The sequence below is a fragment of the Camellia sinensis genome, chromosome 5 (genome assembly GCF_055761805.1).
Source record: "Camellia sinensis isolate YWXY chromosome 5, ASM5576180v1, whole genome shotgun sequence".
NCBI classification, from domain to species: Eukaryota; Viridiplantae; Streptophyta; class Magnoliopsida; order Ericales; family Theaceae; genus Camellia; species Camellia sinensis.
Genome location: NC_138965.1, coordinates 115997820 through 116023535, shown reverse-complemented (window position 1 = coordinate 116023535; position 25716 = coordinate 115997820). Strand labels below are relative to the sequence as shown.

Below are 25716 nucleotides of genomic sequence, written 5' to 3'. Positions count from 1 at the left end.
TCTGAAGAGGGCAAGATAATTTCAACTTTATCTCAAAAAATTGAGAATATTTTTGTGACTCAAATCAGCTCTACTAGCGATGCTAACGACAAACCTTATCATTCAGTTAAACTGCTCTTTTAAGTTCTCAATCTATTTTCGTATCTAACTATGTTAAATATTTTTTCTTCACTTTTTATACATTATTTTAGATTGTAAAATTTTTTGTTATAAAATTCTTCTTCTTCACCTTCTTTTTTGATGAAATACAAAACTTTTACCATCAAATTTTTTGTTGTATAATATTATATATACACGTTACATGGAGTATTATATTTTTCACAATATCTTCACTTTTTTTTTTTATAAATAGAATATAGACTCATTTTGTGTATACTTTTTAAGAAATGTTTATTTAAATTAAATTATTATATAATTTATCTTTTTCGGTAGAATCTTACGGACCTCGATCAGATTCTACGATCCAATCCCATAAACAGCTCCAACGATCCAACGTAAGATTCCGATTTTAACAACCATGAATATATACCATCAATAAATATTAACGGTGGAACGCCAAGCTCTCATCTTTGTATTTCCAAAAAAGAACTCTAACCTTTGTATCTCAGAAGTCAATACCCCAAAGTAGTCTGGAGATGCAAATAGGGTAGGTGGTATTTGCAGTTTGTAGGTTAAATTTTTTTATTTTGTTTTCCAATCAAAATCTTGAGGTGGCAAAAGAGAATTCAGCTTGTTAGTTGAAATTTGATTCACAGATTTTCTCAAAATTACACGGACTGTCCTGCTGCAGACTGCTGAGATTGTAAGTTACAGTTGCTGCTTCACAATTTGTTTCAGTCAATGTCATGATGGGAATGGGAGAATCATGCAGCTTGCTTGTTGAAATTTGATCCCCAAATTTTCTCTTCAAGGATTCTGTCAAATCATTAAATGTCGTTAGCACAGAAAAATCTTCTAAAAGGTCATCAAATAAAACACTAGCACAAATCACAACTGAAAATGATGCAACTATGAAATAATCAGAGATAGAGAAAGCAACCCTCAATGGCTACAAAGACATCAATGATGCAACTCAACAAGGCAGAGTCAAATAGAGGTATTTTTTCCATCGTGAAACACGTTCTTCGTTCTGCCTGTATCTCAAAATATTTTCCAAAGAGACTCAATTTCAGCAAATAAAATTCCCATTGATTTTTATCTATTGTGTAGTGATGCCAAAGCAAATAGAGAGGTTACAGAGCAGCACAAGGGAAGGATTATCATCAATCCAGTATAAATCCATTTTGCAGTTCAATTACAGTTTAGAAGTAAAGTAATTGGAAAATTTGGCACATGCATAGTCCATGGTTGGTAAATATTAGAAGGATGGCAAGGTTCAATTGTGATCCTGGTATTAATTTTTGTTGTGGTTATAGTAATTACCCTAATCAGAATAACTGTGCTTCTCTTCCATAGATTATATGCAAAGGTTGAAGTCTTACTATAAAAAGTTGAAAACTATAATATTCATAAAAAAAAATAAAAAATAAAAATAGAATTGCTAAGATCAGAACCATAATAGTGAACTTTCAAGTCAATGAAGAGTCTTAAACTAGCTCTCCTGCATAACACAAAATACATATTAAGTAGCTTCGAGATAGTCTATCGGTTATATCTAGCGTAATAACAATTATGCTTTACTGCTACTTCTGAAGCATTATATGGGACAAAAACAAAATTTACAGAAACCATATTTCTTGTAAATTTATAAGAGGAGAAGTATGCATACCAACTCTTTCATGTATGACAGCAGCATATTCAGCACCACCACTATTTTGTGCAAAGAACAAAATATCGCGATACATCGCAATTGATGGTTGAATTTTTGCATCCTCCATCCATTGCAGTACCTGCATGAAAATTTTGCAGGTATTGTTGCACACACCAAAAATTTAAAACAATCAGATGTAATAGGGGATGCTTTTTACTAAATGACTACAGAAAACTCTCTTGGAATGCAACAGTATTCAACTATATTATCATTTTCTTCTACCTTTCTGTTATTTTCATTAAGAATAACAATAAAAAGAAAAATAATTGTTGGTCCCATCAATCCAAGGTGCTAAGAGAGTTCTATTTGGTACAACCTTAACCTTCGGGTTAATTTCCATGAAGTGCCTGCCCTCAAACTTAAACCTACATTTTCATACTTTACATCCCAAACTTGTACTATCACACCAAGCAATGAAAATTAAAACCCCAAAGCAAAAAACTATACCTCATATCCATTCACAACATTAGGGGCACAAATTACTTCATTTGGAACATATAGATATATCATAAAACAATCACTTAATATTAGGTTTCAGCAAAGATACTTGAAATTGCAGACTGAGTGTTTGTGCCTAGGCGGTTGAATAAGCCAAACTGAAAAACTATCAACCAATTTTGATTTACCAAGTAATCATTAAGTTTAAATTCAACATTCATTAGAGATAAAAAATATTTAACACAAGAAAAATATAAAAAACAAATATGAAAAAGTTTTTATGTGGAAACGTCAAACAGAAAACTCCCCAATTACACAAATCATGACCCCAATCAACCCAAAATCAATTACTGAATCAAGAAGTTACAAGACTTAAGATGCTAGGAATTACGACCCCTTACTCGGTTCACCTAACAAAAAATCACTTCTCGCATTTGATCTCCACTGCACGTGGCTCTTACCTAATCAGCTTCTTCTGATCCAATAGCATCTACTTTCTCCGATCTCTATATCCAACAACCAATGATTGGAGACAATGCAAGTGTGGGATTTTTTTGGAAAGACTAAAATCTAGAACATGTGATTTGAAAATTTCTTCTTCCTAGATTAAGAAAAACATGGGAATCCGCCAATATGGGAGAGAGGGGCAGGGGTAGGGGCAGGTCAAATTGCCATCCCTACGTTGAACATCTTCAATCTTCAGCAATTAGACACTCTGACCTCTACACTTAACCTAGAAACTTAGGATATGTTTCATTTACAGATACAATTGCACCAATGCTTCATAATTTTCAAATGTTGTCCAGTTCATTAAAAGAAATTCAAACAATTAGCACTATGTCGTCAGTGGAAGTAAATTCAAGAAACAAGATATGCATCACTTCCCATATTACGAGATATAAAAGGTAGCACAACAGAAGTTTGATGCAGTTACCTCAACATATTTCCTCCAATTTCCAGCAGCCAAAAGATTCTTCAACAAAATTGAATAAGTAGAGAAGGTGATTTCTGCACCAGTTGCTACTATTCTATAGAACAACTGCAAATGTGATAAAAACCGGAAGAAATGTGTCACAACATTGAGAGGTCAATTTGAATTCTAATAACCTTATTAGGATTCCTCTGCATCGCATAAGAATGACCAAATAAGCTAAACAAAATCATCAGATATATAACAGTGCTTATAGAACTTCTTGATTGAACATACATGAAATAAAAAGAAAAAAATGAATCAAAACAGAACAAAAACAGTATTACTTATATATGAGGCAATCTTTGAGCTTTGCATTGTTATATTATTTTCCATACTTAAAAAGATAGTTCAATTACCTTCATCATAGTCTCAATCTTCCCAGATTTTCCAATAAAATGCAGAAGTTGATTCAGAAGTCCAACTGAAATAACAGGGAATGAAGGTTCCATCATTTTTATCAGATCCATTGTTGTCCTCCAATCTCGTAGCCTTCAGACAAAATTCAAATGTCAGTCTTGGTAAATAATAACGCAGTACAAGAATCTATGATACAATTAGAAAATCTATCATTCCAGAGACTGCCAGCCTTGTAGGTTGTGGTATGGTACCTAATTGGTCCCTCAACGTTGATGGCAAGGGCTCAAAGTTCTCCAGTTGTCTAGTCCAGGAAAAAATTGATGAAAAAGAGGTTTATCTCTATCAATCCATGCCTAAGGGAGATTTTCGATTCACATACATTGTTGGAGTTTGATTTTGCTTGGATTCATCGTATGGCCATTTAAAAATGGGTTGAGATGCTTTGAAACCTGAGAGGACACCTACGAAGCATGGGGACACTCCAAAATAGGCGCCGTAGCGGTGACAAACACGGGGACACGAACGGGACACGCCAAATGACATTTCCCTTTAATTTTATTATTTTTTTTCAGGGGGCAAGGTAGGGACACGGCAAGGACACAGGGACACGACAATTAGCATGGCGTGTCCCTTTAGTTTTATTATTTTTTTTGTAGGAGACACGCGTGTCTAAATATGGATGATCTATTAATATGTTTAAATGTAGTGGTTTATATATATATATATATATACGTATATATGTGGAATTAATGTTAGTTTCCATTAATTTTGATTGTTTGGTAACATAATATTAATCTACATAGCAAATATATATAAAAATAAATTTTAAAAAATTTGTCATGTCCACTGCTGCGTCCGTGTCTCCATTTTTTTTGAAATCACCATGTCTCGTGTCCATGGCCGTGCTTCATAGGAGGACACCCTTCAACATTCCCACCTTCCCCTAACCCAAAAAGTTACGCAACTTTCATGGGTTTTGATTTCATACTTGATTTTTGTTTAATACACTGATATACTATTAAAGACTTTTTATTTCCTCTCTTTTTCTTTACATTGTTTTTCGCATTTCCATGACAGTTGCCTTGTCCTTTACATTCTTTTTTATTTTCACAAAATTTCTCGTGACGAGGCACTCCTCCTCTTGATGAGTTTTACAAATTTCCCGTCATTATCCAGACAATAGAAAGAGCAGTCGACTGCTCTGTGTTGATTTGGTCAGGATTGTTGCACTAGATTAAGTGAAGTTTTAGGGCTTGCCTTCCCTTATCCTTGCTTCTTGTTAATAATTTATTTGTACAAAATGAATTGGTAAGTTTTCCAGTTGGCACAGTTTGACACGAATGCTAGATGGGATGGCAATAGGAGACTATCTACCGGTTATAGCCCGGGAATTTGGACTGAGGATCGTAACCTCTGAGTAGTCCCGATATTGTATCTCGGAGATGAAGGGAGACAACTTGATCGTATGAACCTTAGAAACAATGATTATGTTATGAGTGGCAAATGTTGCCTGGTCTCAGTTGACTTGGAAAAATTGTTAAGAAATGATATGGTTTAATTCAAACCATGATATATTCTATTATGTGACTGTCATTGCATGCATATGCATAGTTATGGATCCATGGAAAGCATGTTGTTCTTTTGCTCACCCCCTACATTTTAGGTATGAATCAGAGACTGACACCTTAAGCTTGGAGAGGAATTACACCTTTTGGCTGAAGATTGTATACCTAATATTAATTTGAGGCTACGGCCTTTTTGTTATTTTGTCATGTAATTAATCCCGGTTCTATAAATCAAACGATTGATTAATGAATATTTATCCTTTCCCTTATTTCTTTCATTTCATTTTTAAAATATATGGAGGTTGTGAGTTTAATTAGTATGAGAAATGAATTTCTACTCATTCAAATTTCACTTAGGTTAATTAGTTTTTGCCTAATCAATCTTTTTGAAAATTAGGGCATTACAGGGGGAGTGTACGTATCGTCACAATTAGTATCCCAGCATCCAATATACGTGCGAGAGATATGTGAACCAATGTCTAGTATTAATAGATCTGATGTAGCCGATCTTTGGGGTCATATTAAAGCACACAACACCATTTGGCTATAATGTCATGATATATCAGCTAGATGGTTACGCAGATTACACTATAAAGAGAGTTAGTTACATTTGCAAATGGCAAGTCAATAACTATTGTTCATGGAGTTCAGAATCAAAAATGCTAGAGACTCCAAAAATGCTAGTGTACAATTTTTGGTAATTTTTTTATTTAAGCTTAAAACTTGAGGCAGAAGATTGAAAACAAATTGAACTTTTTTATTTTTTTATTATTATTTTTATTTGCTGGGCTAAAGCAAATTGAACTTACATGCTACAGGCCGAGACCATTTCAAAGAAGGTAGCATCATTAAAGGGGATGTCCTTGTCTCGCATAAACTCTGCAAGAGACAATACTTTGGCTGGTTGGCATCCTTTATTGAAAGCACTCATCAGAGATGAACAGGCAATAGCATCCGGTTGGACATCATTCATTTCCATTTCTAGAAGTATTGCGGATGCTTTTTCCCAATTCTCTGCAATTAGAGAAGTCTCAAGTTTAGCTTGTCATGTATATCCTTCTAGTCATTGTCAGTTAATTAAACTACTTACCCACAGCGTTATATGCATGTATCATTGTGGTATATGTAATAACATCAGGACAACAACCTTCCATCTTCATCATGGTGAACATAGATTCTACTTCAGTGAGTTGACCCTGAAATTTGTATACAGATGAGATTCTTTTCAAGTCATGTAAGTGATTACTCAGAGATAAGTTTTCCAAAACCTTGCCTGTTTACTGTAGGCACAGATCGCAGATGAGTACACCTCCTTAGACAATGGAATTTTTAAATCTGTCATCTCCCTAAGAAATTCAAGAGCTTCATCATACTTTGACATCTTACAACAACCACTCATTAGCACAGTGTAAGTAACAGAATCAGGTATAACTTTCTTTTTCCTCATAGATCCATATAACTTTAAAGCTTTCTCATACTCCCCCACATTCATGTAACTTCCAATGGCAGAGTTATACGCAATTGTGTTCAATTTGATTCCTCGCATTTCAGCAGCTGAAAGTATGGAATCAATCTTGACCTTTTGACCACAACGCCCACAGGCAGTCAAGAGGGTACAAATTGAGACAATGTTTGGCTGCATCCCATTTTGTTCCATCTCACGCAGCACTTCAATGGCTTTGGCTAGAAACCCATTAGATCCATAGGCATCTATCAGTGCATTGTAACTTACCACATTTGGCTTCCAATTGTTTCGTTTCATCAGGTCAAATATTTCCCGGGCCTTTTCAGGTTGCTCAGATCTTCCATAAGCATTGAGCAAAGATGTATAAGACACAACATCTGGTCGAAAACCATTTTGCTTTATCTTGTTGAAAACTGACAGGGCCTCTTCACTCATACCATGTGAAGCATAGGCACCTATCAAAGCATTATAAGAAACAATATTGGGTTGTAAACCTTCTGCAATCATGGTGTTAAAAACAGTCTTGCAGTTCTCAATCTGCCCACTAACAGAATACAAATGAATCATGCTAGTGAATGTCACAATATCAGGATGACACTCTGCTCTTTTTTCCCTCATTGAATTGAAAATATCAATAGCTTTCCCATAATGTCCAAGCTTTATCAGGCAATGTATCACAATATTAAGGGTAGTGGTGTCGGGACGGATATTTGTCCCTTTCATTAGTTCAAAATAGGACAGGGCTTTCAAATACTGAGCTCCACTTTTGTAAGCAGACAGAACAATATTGTGTGTCACCAGATCAGGCCCAACTCCATTTTCTGTCATCTTCCTGCAAACTTGCAGAGCTTCTCTCCATTTTCCACTAGATCCACATGCATTGATCAAGTTGTTATATGTGGATCGACTTGGAGGAATCTGCACAATAAATTAAATAAGCTAAGGTCACAGATGTATTATGTAGAATGATGGACTCAGAGACTGGAGAAACTGCACAAATAAATTATATAAATAAAGGTCAAAGATCTATCCTGTAGAATGATGGCATCAGAGACGTATTATGAATTTCAGATAATGACAACATATAAAATAATGACAGATAATATTCCATAATAAGAATAAACAAGATAAAAATTGTTAGCAGAATAGTTATGCATGATGCCAGAACAATATAAAAAATTCACGCATTCCTAAATAACAATTGTAATCAATAACCACTTACCATAGACCACCATGACTAACTAAATTGTTTTATGCATTCAAAACCTTCAAGATAGCAAGAAACCTAGGATTGCAATAGAATTCAGCAAGGGACAGTTCAATTTAATACCAAGGCAACTAACTAGGCAGATAAAAAATGATACAACCCCCAAGGCAAAGTGGTGCTGAGTAAGAGTTTCATAATTTCTCTCAAAAAGTTATTTACTCGCAAAATTGCCAGCACAAGTCAACTATAAAGTAACCCTCCAAAAAAAAAAAGTCCAGTATAAATTAGTTCCTGAGTTGGTATATTTCTAACATGATGAAGATCTGCAGATGTCACATCCCATTAGAAAAATTAAATAAACAAAACACTATTTGATAAGTTGAAATACTTCTCCAACTAAAGAATCTACGTCTCAGTTCCTTCAATTCAAGTGATATATGGTAATAGAGAGAACTCTGACCAATTTTTATTTTTATTTTTTCCCACTTTTCAAGTCACTGACCTTTTCAATTAATAACTTATATATCAAAACTCTTATAGGCTCTTCCCTTTCCAGTGCTACATGCAAAGAATAGATGCTACTCCAAATTAACTAGACATATTTTCAAACTACTTAAATCTTTTGTTCCCACAAACCACACTGATTTCCTTCAACAACCCTGTTAATTTAAATCAGATCATGCAAAAACTAGAGCTAATCCTTCCAAAACTTCACCTGAAATTCTAGAATGATCATAATTGTTCCCACAAACTACACTGGTAAAGGTCCTTCTAGTGCTCATGATCAGATTATCTGTGATTATTGTGGGAAAGAACGGCATGATCGGGAACCCTGCTAGAAGTTACATGGTCCACCTAACCGCAGAAGAGGCAATGGCCGTGGTGGGACTAGTGACCGTGGTGGGGCTGTTCACTCTCATGCACACCTGTCAGAATCCTTTACTGGTACTTTGGGTGATCCTACAACTTTTTTCCACGATGAGTTACATACTCTTCGATGTCTGATGACTCGGCTTAATTCTTCTCCTGCTCCTACTCCTGCTCCTACTTTTGATCCTCCTTCCTCCAACTTTGCTTCTACAGATACTCCTACACATGCCTTGAGTGTTGTCTCTCCCTTCCCTTGGATTATTGACTTCGGTGCTACTGATCATATGACAGGTTTGTCCACCCTTTTCCACTCTACTCTCCTTGTTCTGGCAAGGATAAAGTAAGAGTGGCTGATGGGTCTTTATCCTCTATGTTTGGGACTGGTTCTATTTATTGTTCTCCCTTTATTTCTCTCTCTCTGTTCTTCATGTTCCTAAATTTTCTATTAATTTACTATCTATCAGTCGTATTACCAATTCCTTAAATTGTTTTGTAACTTTTTTCCCTTCTCATTGTGTTTTTTAGGAACTGGGTACGGAGAGAACGATTGACAGTGGTAAAGCACACAGGGGACTGCATTTTCTGGAGAGCAGATCTTTTGTCACCAGTCAAGCTCTTCAAACAACCAACACTTAATCTCTTTCTCTATTACATCAGTGGCATCGGTGTTTAGACCATCCCTCTATTTCAATTTTGAATAAACTTTTTCCTAGTTTAGTGAAGGATTGTGATAGGAATAATTTTCATTGTGATGTTTGTGAGTTTGCAAAGCATAAAAGATTTTGTTATCCTTCAATAAATAAAAAAAGTTTGTTTCCATTTATAGTTATTCATTCTGATGTATAGGGTCCCTCTCGTGTTATGTCTGTGTCTAGTTATCGTTGGTATGTCACTTTTATTGACTATTATTCTCGTGTCACTTGGGTTTACTTGCTTCGCACCAAAAGTGAGGCCTTTTCTTGCTTTCAAACATTTCATAATATGGTACATACTCAGTTTGACACCGAAATTAAAGTCCTTCAGAGTGATAATGGTGCTGAGTACATTGACGGTGAATTTCGAGTATATCTTAAGGCTCATGGTATTCTCTATCAAACCAGTTGTGTTGGCACTTCCGAACAGAACGGTGTTGCTGAATGAAAAAAACTGTCCTCTTTTTGAGGTTGCTCATGGCCTTATGTTCACAATGCGGGTTCTTAAACCATTATAGCGTGATGCTGTTCTCACCGCATATCTCATTAACTGCATACCTTCTAGTGTCCTCTAGCTTCAGCACCCCCTTACCCTTCTTCCTCACTTGTCTGTACCCCTTCATTCCCTTCCTCCTAAAGTGTTTGGTTGTGTTTGCTTTATTCACCTTTTTTGTCCTACTAAGAGCATACTGGACCCCAAGGCTCTTCGGCGTGTCTTCATTGGTTACTCCTCCACCCAGAAAGGTTACAAATGTTATGATCTTCACTATCGCAAAACTTATGTTACCATGGATGTCACCTTTTGTGAGTCTTAGCCGTTCTTTGAGGACCAATCTCTTCAGGGGAAGGTTTCTTCAACGGAAGAGGTTGTTTCTTCTGATCCATTTTCTACTATTTGTTGTGAGGGAGAGGAGGCGTCGTATTGTGAGAAGGATATGAGTAAGTGTGTTTAGGGAGAGTCTAGTAGGTTGGATAGACCAGATTGTGTTCAGGGGGAGTCTAGTAGGTTGGATAGACCAGATTTTGCTCAGAAGGAGTCTAGTAGGTTGGATAGACCTAATCTTCAGACTACTCTCGGCGACGAAGAGAACAGTCGACCTATGTGCCGCCATGCCAATCATCACCTTCAACTCCAGTTCCTAATTCTTCTATGGAATCCTTAGGTAATGAGTCTTTGGTTACTTCTCCTACTATTTCTATTGATGATTCAAATCTTCCTATTGCTATTAGAAAAGGTGCTAGAACTTGTACTCAACATCCTATTTCTAAATTTGTGTCATATGATTCCTTATCTTCACCATATTGTGCTTTTGTTTCGTCTTTGTCTTTTGTCCCTATTCCTCATAATTGGAAGGAAACACTCACTGATCCTAAGTGGAAAGAAGCTATGGCAGAGGACATGAGATCTCTGAGTAAGAATGGCACTTAGGAGTTAGTTTCTCTACCATCGGGTAAAAGACCTGTGGGTTGCAAATGGGTGTTTACAATCAAGCAGAAGGCTAATGAAACTATTAAGAGATATGAGGCGAGATTAGTTGCTAAAAGGTTCATTCAGACTTATGGCATTGCTTATCAAGAGACCTTTGCTCTGGCGGTTAAAATGAATTCTATTTGTGTCCTTTCTTGTACCGCAAATCTAGGTTGGCCATTACAATAGCTTGATATAAAGAATACTTTTCTCCATGGTGATCTAGAAGAAGTGTACATGGATGTTACTCCAGGTTTCTCTTCTTCGGTCACTGAAGGGGAGGTTTGATGATTAAAAAAGGCTTTGTATGGATTGAAACAGTCTCCTAGAGCCTGGTTTGATAAGTTTCTTAAGATGATGCTCATATTTGGGTACAAGCAAAGTTATGTTGATCATACTATGTTCATCAAAAAGTGTGGAGATAAAATTGTTATTCTTCTTGTCTATGGGCATGAAATAATGGTGACGGGTAACGATGTAGAGGAGATGTCCCAAATCAAGGCTCGACTTTCTAAGGAGTTTGAAATCAAAGATCTTGGTTCTTTGAGGTATTTTCTTGGGATTGAAATTGCTAGATCAGATAATGGTATCTTTATTTCTCGAAGGAAGTACTTCTTGGATCTACTTGAGGAAGTAGGTATGTTGGGATGTAGACTAGCAGATTCTCCTATTGAGACCAATCACAGACTTAGCAGTAGTGATGGAGATTGTGTAAATAAAGGAAGATATCAGAGACTTGTAGGGAGATTAATATATCTTTCACATACTAGGCTAGATATTGCATATGCAGTTGGTTTTGTAAGTCAATTCATGCATGACCCTTGAACAGGGAATTTGGATGCAGTTAATCGGATCCTCAGGTATCTCAAATCAACACTTGGAAAAGGAATCTTCTTCTCTAATCATGATTATTTGAAAATAGAGGCTTTCACTAATGCAAATTGGGCTGGTGCAACTGATGATAGGCGGTCTACTTCAGGTTATTGCATTTTTGGTGGCGGTAATTTGGTGACTTAGAGGAGTAAGAAGCAAGCTATTGCGGCCAAATCAAGTGCGAAAACGGAATACCGAGCAATGGCAAATGAACTCTTTGAGCTCATGTGGCTTCAAATGTTATTGGCTAACTAAGGATTGTTGAATGGTGGACCAATGCTATTGTATTGTGATAATAAAGCTGCTATTACCATTGCTCATAATCCTATTTAGCATGATCGGACCAAGCACATTAAGATAGACAGACATTTTATCAAGGAGAAAATTAGTGGTGTGATTTGTATGCCTTTTGTGCAATCCGAAGATCAGTTAGCCGATATTTTTACCAAAGGGTACTAGTAAGGTCATTCATCCCATTGTGTGCAAGTTGGAGCATAGGTATAGTGTGTGCAAGTTGAGCATGAGAGATATCTACGCACAACTTGAGGGGGAGTGTTAAGTTAAATGAAAGATAGTTTTGTCCTTATGCACTACAAAGGGAAACCCTAATCTAAGGTTTTGTGCCTCTTCCTAATAATAATTCTCTCTTTTTTATTTTTCTCTTCGCTCCTCTCAATCTTAAACTTGTTCTTATAATTTTAACTGTAATATAATAGCATTAAAAAAGAGTGACATTGTATCGGCCATTACGGTACCTTAACAAGTGGTATTGGTCATTAGTTAGCCAATACAGCCGTTACAGACTTGGTCAACATAAACACACCCAAATGCTATATGGATCACATTTTACACTACTTTTTCTTCCTTTCCCTCTCTGCAGTTGCACTTTACTTGTTCAAAACATTGCAATCTACTCCATTAGGACTCGGAACTTCAAAATTCAAGCTTGATATTGGTATTTCTTCTTGGTGTTAAGGCTAGTTGATGAAGATCATGGAAAGAAAGATAAAAACAAATCTAAAATTTGACATAAAGCACATTTAGGACGTTAAGAATTAAAGATTTGGAATAATTTTAAGTCTTCATGTCATTATAGTAGGTTTTAGTAATTAAAGGTCTAATGGTAATTCCAATAATTGTCGGACATAGGTTGTAGGGGTCGTCTGTGGGTTTCATTTTGGGCCAAGTTATTAAATGGGTCATTATATATAGGTTTTATTATAACTAAAATAATTTTAATGATCAAAAGTCCAAATTTCCTATTTTGATATTGAAGTAGAATTAGAAGTCATTAAAGTTTGCTATTATGACTAAAGTAGAATTGGAAGTCATACTTGGTCTAAAATATTAGTAGTTGCTAAATATTTTTAGTTTCTAAATTTGAGTAATAGTTTTAGTAGAATTAGGAGAGTCATTAGCCTATAAATATATGTGTAATCTCAATAATTAACGAGCAGAGTTAATATTAAGAAAATTTGAGATTGTATTTGTGTGATTGGCCTATCCCTTGTGAGGGTGAAACACCTCTCTCTCTCCCCTTCTTCTATCCAGCAAAGTTACTGTTCATGTCACTGTTCACAATACTTAAGACAGCCACCCAACAACCCCTAAGCACTTGCGTTTTCACTCCCCAAACCCTACCCTTTCACTCCCCAAACGCTACCCTTTCACAAACCCTTAAACTCCAATTTTTGAAATACTTTTGCAACCACACAATCTCACTAAATCCGGCCCTTTAAGTCTATTGTTGTTGCTACTAGTATACTTAACCTAGGCTCACTTCTTGTAAGAAAGTAATCCCTACTCATCCTACATCAGTTTGGTATCCGAGATTTAAGATCCTACCTTATTCTTTACCAATCTTTTAATAAAATTGCTTTCTTTATTACAATGTTGACAAGCATTGAATTAAATTGGAAGTTTGAAGCCTTGTCAACAGAATACAGAGTTACTAAGAAAGATGTTGCGATGTTTAAGGAGGATTTTGCAATAATTAAAGAGGATGTTGTAACAATAAAGAGTGATTTACATACTATCAAGACAATTTTGAATGGATTGAAAGCTTTCGTGGAAGGATTGGCTACTACTGTTTTACATAAAACTAATATCTAGGAGCAAAAGATTGATTGTGTAGACGATTTTGAAGAAACTATGAAAGAGCAACATGAACATGTTGCTAATATTGAGGATATTGAAGAAACGAAGGCAAAAATTAATTTGCTTACTAAAGAAAGTATGAAAGATCGTCATGATCAAGGTTCTAAAGCCAAGGAAGCAAAAGAAAATGATAAAAATCCAACTGAACATTCTGCTCTTCACAAAAAAAATTGAGTTTATTATTCCTAATAAATTCGATGTGGCCAATGGAGTGATGACAAAATTAAACTTTTTGATTTTCTCATTGTTCGTTCAAAACAATCAATTTGAATGGTTGCAAGTGCCAGATTCCATAATCCTTATACTTCAACATTATAAAACTCGAGGTCGAGTTTTTTCGAATACAGGGGAAATTGATGAAGATTATGAAAAAAAGAAAAAGAGCAAATCTGAAATTTCACATAAAGCACATTTAGGGCATCAAGAATCAAAGATTTGGAATTATTTTAAGTCTTCATGTCATTATAGTAGTTTTAGTAATTAAGGGTATAATGGTGCTTCCAATAATTGTTGGACATGGGTTGTAGGGGTCGCCCATGGGTTTTATTTTGGGTCAAGTCATTAAATGAATCATTATATATAGGTTTTATTATGACTAAAATAATTTAAGTGGTCAAAAGTTTAAATTTTCTATTTTGATATTGAAGTAGAATTAAAAGTTATTAAAGTTACCTATTATGATCGAAGTAGAATTGGAAGTCATAGTTAGTCTAGAATATTAGTAGTTGCTAAATATTTTTAGTTTCTAAATTTGAGTTGTAGTCCTGGTAGAATTAGGAGTCATTAGCCTATAAATATGTGTAATCTCAATAATTCAAGAGCAGAGTTAATATTATCAAAATTTGAGATTATGTTTGTGTGATTAGCCTATCTCTTGTGAGGGTGAAGCACCTCTCTCTCTCTCTCTCTCTCTTTCTCTCTCTCCTCCTATCCAGCAAGGTTACTGTTCACGTCACTGTTTACGGTGCTTAGGACAGCCACCCAACAGCCCCTAAACACTGTGTTTTCATTCCCAAAACCCTACCCTTTTACAAACCCTTAAACTGCTATTTTTCAAATACTTTTGTAGTCACAAAATCCCATCAAATCCGGCCCTATTAGTCTATTGTTGCTGCTACCAGTACACTTAACCCGGGCTCACTACTCGTAGGAAAGTATTCCCAATTCGCAGGAAAGTAATCCCTACTCGTCCTACATATTTGCTTCATATCAATAGATGTACTTGATTTCAAGTGCTTTTTCTTCTTTCTTTTTTTGGCAATGATTTTTTTATAAATACTATTTAGGAAATTTAGTGTTATATACCATGGGTTTTCTTCAATATCTTGTGTGCTGTAACTTATAAGATGAACTGGCTTCATGTTGTTTTATTTTTATAACGTTCCATTCTAGTAGCATTTCTAATTGTTCTAGTAACTGAAATTTCCGTACCAGATGAATTTCTCCACTTTTCGACCTTAAACAACATAAAATTCAATGTCATTTATGAACAAAAATGTTTTTAGGTTCCATAACATTGACTAAAAATCATTATACATTCAAATTGTGATATATAGAACATATTTACCAATGAGTTTTTCGGCATGTGGTGGTACTTCAAAAAAAAATTAAGGGTTCAGTTTCCAATGGGAAATCTACAATATGCACCCCTAAAAAGTACACTTGTAAAAACAGTTATGATTTTTGTGGCGCAAGTTGTGAATATTTGTGATGGAAGTTATGATTTTTGTGGTGAAAGTTATGAATGGTGAAGTTATGGTGTGCATCCTAAAGTTAAAGTTATACTTTTTGTGATGAACAAAAAAGTAAAATTTTTTGTGATAAGCAAAAAGTTATTTTTTGGGGGGTAAAAGTTATATTTTTTGTGATAAAGTTGTACTTTTTGTATAAGGTGCATACCATATACACCCTTCTTGGGTGCACATGGTAGCCTTTCCCATTGTGAATTCCTGTTACTGCTATATCTTATATAATATCCCGCTAACATTACACTACGATTTAAAACCATGACCTGAGCTATCACAATTTTTATTAACAAAAATCCATAAAGAATATTACAAGTGATATAATGAAGAAGGAGGTGAACTAGTTAAATTGTTATCACGATAGTAGTAATAGGAATGAACCCCAAATGATGAAGTTTCCAAGTAATAACAAAAATTACGTTCTCCAAAGATAACATCTGAGCATGAAAAGAAAAACATTACACGCACTAGTTTGATAAGGAATAAGAGTACACACAGATGCCCGAAGCATAGCTTCCATAATATTCATTGCCCAACGCCACTGACCAGCTCGACCATGTGCATTGATGAGGGCATTGTAAGTTTCAGCATCAGGCTTACACCTACCAGAAAAATAAACAATTGTAGACAGTAATGCCACTGGGGAAAATTCTAACCGGACCAGTGCATCTAACTCATCGCAACAAGGTCCAAGTTAAAAAATAAATAAAAAAAAGGAGTTCATGCATTTTAGTGCGTATCAACTATATAATGCTTCATTGTTGAAGGATTAGAAGTCTGCTTATAGGAGGATTTTTGTGTAGGCAAAAAACACCTCAAAGTCTCTTTTCCTATATGCCAAGCACTCAAAGTTTTCAATTTCATAGGAACTCAACTTCTTTAGCTTCTTACAAGTTGAAATCTTAACATTAGAAAAACCTCAAAGATCCTGCAACCAATGTTCTTCTTTTTGTAGACTTCAACATGTTAAGTGGCCCCTTCCTCTTCCTATGAAAGTCGTTGGTATCTGGAAACAAGAGGCATGTTTTCATCTAATTTTTATTTTAAATTCCTCAATAAGAGCAACTCTTCATATTTTAATTTGGCAAAACTTTATTATGCCCCCAAAAAGTTAAGGCACTGCACAGCAGTTTAGATGCATGATATTCTTACATGTACCCAAAAAAATTAATATGCATTGATATCAAGCAACATTGGTACACAAAAAGAAAAAACAAAAAACAAGCATCATTTGCATTCCAGTTTTTCTTTGTTCACTGAAGAAAACAAAAACCCATATTTTCCAGATATGCGGGTATTACATAGAAAAGGTTGCTAACAGAAGTTACTATTTATTATAATTTACAACCAGTTGCTATTTTCGGTCACATTTCTATCATATCTACCAAAGAAATGTTCTTTCAACTGTTCCAATAAGACATTTTTAGACCTTAGTAAACAACAGCTAAAAAATTGCTCCTCCACTGATCATCCCATTTTAGCTTCAGAAAGTATTCTTCTTCTTATAAAACCTAAGGCAAAAATAATGCATGTATAGATGTTAAAATCCACCTACTCTCCACCTACTTCACCCACTTAAACCTACTCCACTAAACCTAACCCACTACACCACTACCACCTCACCTACTCCACTAAACCTAACCCACTACACCACTACCACCTCACCTACTCCACTAAACCTAACCCACTACACCACTACCACCTCCACTTCACCTACTCCTTACCTACTACACACTCACCCTCTTCTATATATAGGAATCATCATCTTGTAATCTATCTATCAAATATCAATCAATAATACATCATTTTTTTACATGGTATCAGAGCGATAAGATTTAGGCATATACTCCTTTCTTTCCGGCGGGCAGCCGGCCGGCAACCTTGCCTTCGCTGCCCGCGGGAGTTTTTCAACAACATCACCAAACCAAACACCAGAAACCCTATTCTTTATCACTTTCTCTCTGCTTCTAATGGACGGAGGAGCTCAGTACAATCCTCGCACTGTCGAAGAGGTTTTTAGGGATTTCAAAGGTCGACGAGCCGGCATGATCAAAGCTCTCACCACAGATGTTGAAGAGTTTTATCAGCAGTGTGATCCTGAGAAGGAAAACCTGTGCTTGTATGGATTTCCAAGTGAGCAATGGGAGGTCAATTTACCTGCTGAAGAAGTGCCTCCAGAACTCCCAGAGCCTGCATTGGGTATTAACTTTGCCCGAGATGGGATGCAGGAAAAGGATTGGTTATCCCTTGTTGCTGTCCACAGTGATGCATGGTTACTTTCTGTCGCCTTCTATTTTGGTGCTAGATTCGGATTTGATAAAGCTGACAGGAAGCGACTTTTCAATATGATAAATGATCTTCCTACAATATTTGAAGTTGTTACTGGTGCTGCAAAGAAACAACAGAAGGAGAAATCTTCAGTCTCAAATCATAGTAGCAACAAATCCAAGTCAAACTCTAAAGTGCGGGGATCCGAATCTCAAACAAAGTTTTCAAAGCCACAGACGAAAGATGAAGAGGAGGGTTTGGATGAGGAAGATGAAGATGAGCATGGAGAGACCTTGTGTGGGGCGTGTGGGGAGAACTATGCATCGGATGAATTCTCTCTCTCTCACAGTATCACTCTCTTTCCTTTCTTTTTATTTTAATCTTCCCATTCCCTTTTCTCCTTATTATTCTATCCTCTTTTCCATTCTCCATCCAAAACCATTATCACACATCCACCGCCCATATCCCCCACTTTCTTTATACCCATCTTTTCTTTTATTTTATTATATATATATATATATATTAAAATAATCACTCATAACATCAAACCCCTCTGCTGGTTCCACCCATGTGAGCTTGTCCTCTCTTATTATTATTATTATTATTATTAAACAAAAAAAAAAAAAAAAAACATAAACAAACAGGCAGACGACGAACTTGCACAATAGACTCATTTTATTCATATCAGGATCAACTCCGATCACCATTTTACACAAAAAAAAAAAAAAAAAAAAAAAAAAAACAACAACAACAACCTCATCCACAGGCGGAATTTTTTCTCCTCTACTCTACTGCAGGTCTCTTCTTCTTGCCTCCGTCCTGAGCAGCCCTTGCCGGTGTTGTCTCCATATTTCCCACTCCACTGGGCATGATCACTACTCCCTGCTCCTCCACTGCAGCATATGGCGGCCCTCCAAATCGGAACATCACGGTGGCCTTCCGCTTCAGTTCCTTATTTTCTGCCTTTAGCACACTGATCTCTGCTCGCGCATCCTTATACATGCGTTGGAGCAGAGCCAGCTGGGAATTTAAATGCTGCACCTCATTTGTCCTACTCTGCAGCCGGTTCGACAAATTTGTGACCGCCGTCATGGTTTCCACGCATGACTTCAGAGTATACTGATTAGCCTCAATATCAGTTTGCACCGCCATTTTTTGCTCCACCGACCGCATCGGAAAGTTCAATGGAGCAAAACCAGAGGTGTTTGGTTGAGGTTCACTGGCCACCGCACCAGTTATTTCTCTTGTGGGCTCGTTCAGTTCTGGAAAGAGCGTGAGCAGGTTCTGGGTAGCTGGACGGGAAGAAGAGGCCATGTTTTTGGGTTGCTAAGTGTTTCAGCGAAATAGCAATTTCAGACTAGTAATCTTCGGAAGGGTTGGTGACAGAATGGCAACAAAGTGTTCCACAGTTTCTCTCTCCGCAGAGGCAGAGTTTTTTCAGCGAAGGGTTGGATTCAGAGGTTTCTCTCAGTTTTTCTCTGCCTCAGCCTCTGCCTTCGTCTTGGTTATATAGCCAAGGCGGCCACGCGCATCGCGCGCCTCTTGACGCCCGACAAACTGGCACGCCTTTTCATGGCACATCTTTTGATAAAGTGGACACGCCTTTTGATGGCACGCCTTTTTATGGATTGGGCACGCCTTTTGATGGCACGCCTTTTGAAAGATTGGGCACACCTTTTGAGGGTGCGACTTTTTAGGGGTCCGACAAGACTCTGTAAACTGTCCCGACATTTGATTCCGGTTAGCTTTTCCAAGGGTCCGACAAGACTCTGTAAACTGTCCCGACATTGATTCCGGTTAGTTTCTACATGGGTCCGACAAGACTCTGTAAACTGTCCCGACATTGATTCCGGTTAGTTTCTATATGGGTCCGACAAGACTCTGTAAACTGTCCCGACATTTGATTCCGGTTAGCTTTTCCAAGGGTCCGACAAGACTCTGTAAACTGTCCCGACATTGATTCCGGTTAGTTTCTACAAGGGTCCAGCAAGACTCCGTAAACTGTCACAACAACTGTCACCACATTGTCTGCTACAACGGTCCGACATGACCCCATAAACTGTCTTCTACATGGTTATGACACCCCCATACAGTGTCCTCTACAACGTTATGACACCACCATCCAGTGTCTTCACCAATGGTCTGACACGACCATTCAGTGTCTCTTATCCTCTTTTATTTTTATGTATTTTCTTGTTTTGTTACACTCTCCAAACTCAAGTTGGTTAGTTCCTATCCCCCTTGAGTTTGCGGGGGGCTGTTAAAATCCACCTACTCTCCACCTACTTCACCCACTTAAACCTACTCCACTAAACCTAACCCACTACACCACTACCACCTCACCTACTCCACTAAACCTAACCCACTACACCACTACCACCTCACCTACTCCACTAAACCTAACCCACTACACCACTACCACCTCCACTTCACCTACTCCTTACCTACTACACACTCACCCTCTTCTATATATAGGAATCATCATCTTGTAATCTATCTATCAAATATCAATCAATAATACATCATTTTTTTACAATAGAAAATGGGAAACTAATGACCATACCTCCACTCTTGCATCTCAAAAAACAAACCGCGTGCTTGGTCTATTCGATTATGTCTGGCATGCAGCCTAATCATCATGTTGTAAATATCCCTTCGAGCACAATAATTCTTCTGATTTTTCATCCAGCGGAAAACATGAATGCTGTGTTCAATAGAACCCATTTGAGTTATTTCCTACACCAAGTAAAATACAATGAGGGTTTTGTACCTTTGTTGCACTGTTTCTATTAATTCATTTTACCAGTTAAATCCTTTACTTAAATCCACATCAGAAGTAATTTGAGAAAATAATAACAATAATAATAATGAGGATAAATTATGGTAAACCGCCTTAATCTATGACCCATAAACCCATACACTTTTCAATGGGTCTTCTTCATTGTTCATTTTAATCAAGCAATACAGGAAGAGGAAAAAAACAGTCTTTGTATATGAGTTTGAGAGGAAGTAGAGAGGGAGGAAGAAATCATAGGAATACAGCCATGATCCTTCACTCTTCCAGCTAGCTACTTCCTTTTTTTCCTTTTCTTTTTATTTTTATGGCTGCTCAATCGTGGCTGCTTCATTGAAGCTGAAATTTGGAGATTCCTCGGCTGATGAAGGTTGAATGTTGATTGCAGTAAACAGTGAACAGCAGAAGCATATTTGAAGTCTAGGGAAAAGTTTTAGAAGTTAGACCTCCAAAGAAAGAACCCTTGAGTTGTATCTTTTTCTTTTCCTTTTTTTTATATAACAAAATCTTGTATGTCAAGTACTGGAGTATACTGCGAGATTCATCTTTTTTGCCAGTATTTTTCTGGTATAACCAAAACACACTGGACTAGGGCAAGATTATAGGCGAAACGGAACTTGGTTAATTGCATCCTGTTTTTCTTCGAGTACAGTAAGTACTGACCTGTACAAGACGAGATTGACAACTCTAGTACAAAGTAGAAATATAAAAATAGTAATGAAATATATAGAATAAAATAAAATAGAGAAATAAAGAAGAAACAACGTTTACATGGTTAGGTTGTATTGCCTACATCCGCATGAGGAAGCCAATAGCACTATTTTCCCTCACCTTAAAACAAATTTAAGGATTCAACCATATTTATAAAATAATAGCAATAGAGAGAAGATTGTTTTGAAATTTCTTATCTCTTAAGCATATCATCGTCTACCAATCTCCAAATATACGATGTTTGGCAACATCACTTTTTAGCCTAAAAGCCAAAAAGGCACTAAAAAAATAAAAAAGCCAATAACCTATACCAAAAAGTCAAAGATTCCATTTTTTCTCTACTTTTTGCACATCTTTTTGTAAAAAACCAAAAAGCCATTCCAAACATACTAGTTTTTTTTTTAAATCATATTTTAGCCAAAAAGTCAAAAAGTTACTAAAAAAGCCTATTCCCAAACGAGGCAAAGCCAAAAAGTGTTGGGAAGAATATTACCCCAAAAAGTATTTTTACTTACAATCAATCAAAACAGTTATACAATTACGTAGACAAGATTTTTTTTTTTTTTTAAAGAAACTTGATATCCTAAGGCATATAAGAAAATTAAAAAGGGTTTAACTAGGACTGTCATACTTGTACAAATTGGGATCTAACCATGCTCCACTTAATCGTTTTGCTATCTATAAATAACAAAAAAAAAAAAAAAAAAAAACTAAGAGCGAAGCTAAGAATCATACAACTACTGTTCAATACACTGTATTCCCTTTCAATGCTAATAATTCATATGACCTCTTTACTAAGAAATTAAATATTTCAAACTGTATAACTTAGCAAACAACTTGTATAGAAGTCATAAAAACAGCATTTCATCATGTTTTTTTAATTGTTAATGTTGGGATCATTTTAGCTAAATTAGCAATTTCAAATTGAACAAATTCTCCAGAGTCTATACTTTTGAGGCTTTGGGTTGGAAGGATTTTTAGTTGAGCTAGCAAGATTGAGTTCACCACATGAAAGATCTTCTTTGAGAAGTGATACAATATTTGGTTCCGTTGCTAGCAGGTATAAGATCCATCCAAACGCCTTGTACATCACTGCTTGAAATCGCACTTGCACTTGGGCACCAACCCATCCTGGGTTGGTTGGGACTTTATGTTTTTGGTACTTCCATTATCTTTGCTTCACCCGAGCCTTCTTGCTCAGCACTTGACAAGCGCTCGAGTTCTGGCTCTTGGAAGCCTGTTCGGTTAGCACTTGACAAGGGCTCGATTAGTGTTCAACATGCGCTTGAGCACTAGTGGTGCATTTTGAGGCCTAAATTCATAACCATTTTGCCCTTCAACGTTTAAAACTCATCATTTTTGGCATTTTAAGCACCACAATTATTGAAGCTTTACATTTTTTTTCTCTATCTATAGTAGCTTCATGACTTGTTCAACAAGACTATTGATGCATCTCACTTTTATTTCAATCTACAGCTTTAATTCAAATGATTTGAAACCATTCAACTCACTTTGATGGAATTAGTACACATCTAAACCTTCACCATTCACTTCATATGCCTATAATACCATGGCCATTTAAGCAACAACACAATTGAAGACGAAAATCGGATCAAGAAGCTTCATGATGACTCTCGGATCTACAATACTTGACGTGAGCGTAGATCAAGCTTGTTCAAGCTTGTAGTGGGCTCAATTGTGGATAAACTTGAGTAAGAAGCAGTAGTTTCTTTATTTGTGTCTTTGTACCCGTTTGATTCAATAGTGTGGATCACTATGAAGCACGGGTACTCCAAAAATGATGTTGTACGAGTACCGGGTACTTATTGAGTGTGAGTACACGTACCGGTACGACAGTACGTATATTGGGTACGCCGAATACATGCCGGGTACAACAAATATATTTGGGTACGTCATAAGTACGGCACCAATACGTCATGGATACATCATGGGTCAGCACCTTTATAACAACGTGAAATTTTATTTTTATTTTTTGCAACTGCTAGAATTTGTTGCAGTCTTTATTATTCTTCATTCAATTTTGAAAATATTAAGTAATTTATTTCTAACACCCTTTACCCATGAGTCATGATTTTGCTCTCTTTTGCATCCTATTTTAGACAATCAAAAAAGAAAATTAAAGAATTATATAGCTTTTTAGGCAAATTGTTCTCTTTTTAGTTTTCATATTGAAATTTTGATTTGTATGTTGGATGTTTAGCTATAAATTAAAAAAAAAAAATTGACGTACCCTAGCCGTACCCGTACCCTACTTTTTTTAAGAATTTGCCGTATCGGCGTATCCATATCATATCCGCACCCGCACCTGTGCTTCATAGGTGGATCAACTTTGAGTGTTGGGATCGTGGTTTTCTCCCTATAGATGGGGGTTTCCATAAAGCTTCCAATCTCAAGTCTTGTGATTGATCGATTTCTATTTTGATGAAACTGGTAGATTTGATGAATCAACTACTTAATTGATGAATTGATGGATTGATTGGATAATTGATTGTGTTACCAAGTAATCAATTGTTAACATTAAAATTTGTATTAATTTGATAAAACTTGGCATATTCACTCACCTCCAGGCACAATTTTATGGTGCTTTAGTGTTTCAAATAAACATAATAAAAAATCACATAGATCGACCTCACAAAGAGCTTTGTAAAAGCCAAGTTTCTCCTTCTTTCCAGTTAATAATTTTTCACAAAAACTTTCAACATCTGGCACCCAGTAGGAAGAGTCAACAATGCAGTAACATTAATTCTTTCCATGACCAAAAGTGGTGCTAATCACCAAATTTTAGAGACAAACAAGATTACTATCTTCATAGAGACAATATTTAAGAGCCATCAAAATATAAAACGGCTCTTATCACCAACCTAATTTCCATCCTACAATTTCCAATTATCATAATGTTCGTCTGTATATGTGTTTATCGTATATCTATCTTTCTCTATACATATATATACAAAGAGAAAAAAAATGCTCCTTTAAATTGCCCATTTAAGAACAAGAGGGTTCTTTCCTATTGGCATCGATGCAGATGATGTGCAAGATCAACATGACACTCCTATTTTGGAGTCAACTTTTGGGCTTGGAGCCCAAAGAGGCAAACCCGTGAGGTCAGCTGTTAGGTTCAAGGTTTTAAATAACTAACAGTATTGGAATATGTATCAGTACTGGTGATATATCGGTCAAAAATCGGACAGTATTGGAGGTCCAAAATCCGAATGAGTAAAACCCTGAGCCAAAGCGGGCAATACTTCCAAATAGGGGCTGCGTCACAAATCTTACATTTCTAATTGTCATTATATGAATCCCTAGATATAAAATATGCATATATGCATACAAAAGCCAATGTCTATAATTACTTTAAGTAATTCCCAAATGAAATGTCTGCATTTGTGTGTATACATGTATATTTACAGTGAGAAATTATTTCAAATTAAATAGAAAGAGAAAGAGGGAATGATACTGTTTTAGATTACCCTGATAAGAACAGGAAAGTTGTTTCTGGCAAACCTTCCAACCCATCGATTGAGCAATCCTTGAATGTCGTCCCATTGATTGAGCTCCAAAACCTTGTGAACCACTTGCGTGATGGTCCAATCCTTCTGGAACCTATCGCCTTGGACTCGAAGCCTGTGGTGCATGGGTATATCTGATTTACGGAGACCACTTAATTCAACACTGACTTTGTGCATACCTTTGTCGTAGTCTACGAAGCCAAGCTTCTTCTCCTTCCAAGCTTCATCGTTGTTGTTCTTGGAGATTACTAGTCGTACTAGGCGGCTTGTTCGGCGATTGTGAGTGGTGGTAGTCGAGTAAAAGGGTTGTTCGAGTGAGTCATTTGAGTGGTTGTTGGTGTTGAAGAGATGTGGATGTTGTTGATGCAAGGTCGCCATGGAAAGAGAAAACCCTGCTTCCCTCCACTGGAGTTCTGCTATACTGATGGTAGCAATCGTTGCTGGATAGGATCAGGAGAGTTTGGTTGTTTTTAGTGAATATTTTTTAAATTTTAAATATTTTTTTTATTTTTAATATTTTTTAAATTTTAAATATTTTTTTATTTTTTTAGATGTATTAAAAAGTAAAAAATGTGTAAAAAAATATTTTTAAAAATTAATAAATACATAGAAATACAAAAAATGTATTGAATTCTTGTATTTTTGGTATTTAGTGAATTTTTTTAAAAAAAATTTACAATTTTTTTACTTTTTAGGTGTATTTATGTTAGGTGTGTCTAAAAAGTAAAAAAATTTCTTAAAATATTAAAAGAATTCAGTAAAAATAAAAAAGCATGAAAATTAAGAAAGTAAA

At 36.1% G+C, this 25716-nt stretch overlaps 1 protein-coding gene and 1 pseudogene across 3 annotated transcripts; one reads left to right on the top strand and one right to left on the bottom strand.

Annotated features, from left to right (window-relative positions):
* Positions 1-514: 514 nt before the first annotated feature.
* On the bottom strand, positions 515-25388 carry EMB2654 (Tetratricopeptide repeat (TPR)-like superfamily protein). Of its 2 annotated transcripts, XM_028227880.2 has the most exons (10): positions 24885-25388; positions 20452-20624; positions 16117-16222; positions 6417-7526; positions 6234-6339; positions 5953-6157; positions 3578-3710; positions 3183-3287; positions 1769-1889; positions 515-915 (listed from the first exon to the last, which is right to left on the bottom strand). In XM_028227880.2, exons 1-10 carry the CDS (start codon positions 25299-25301, stop codon positions 734-736), a joined length of 2658 nt encoding a protein of 885 aa, XP_028083681.2. In that variant the 5' UTR covers positions 25302-25388; the 3' UTR covers positions 515-733. The 2 variants fall into 2 exon arrangements, with proteins under 2 accessions (XP_028083681.2, XP_028083682.1); XM_028227881.2 differs by lacking the exons at positions 16117-16222; positions 20452-20624 and having other exon boundaries at positions 24885-25375.
* On the top strand, positions 17251-18494 carry LOC145790817 (PHD finger protein ALFIN-LIKE 4 pseudogene; annotated as a pseudogene). The gene has a single exon (XR_014330045.1). The product of XR_014330045.1 is annotated as a PHD finger protein ALFIN-LIKE 4 pseudogene (transcript).
* Positions 25389-25716: the final 328 nt, after the last annotated feature.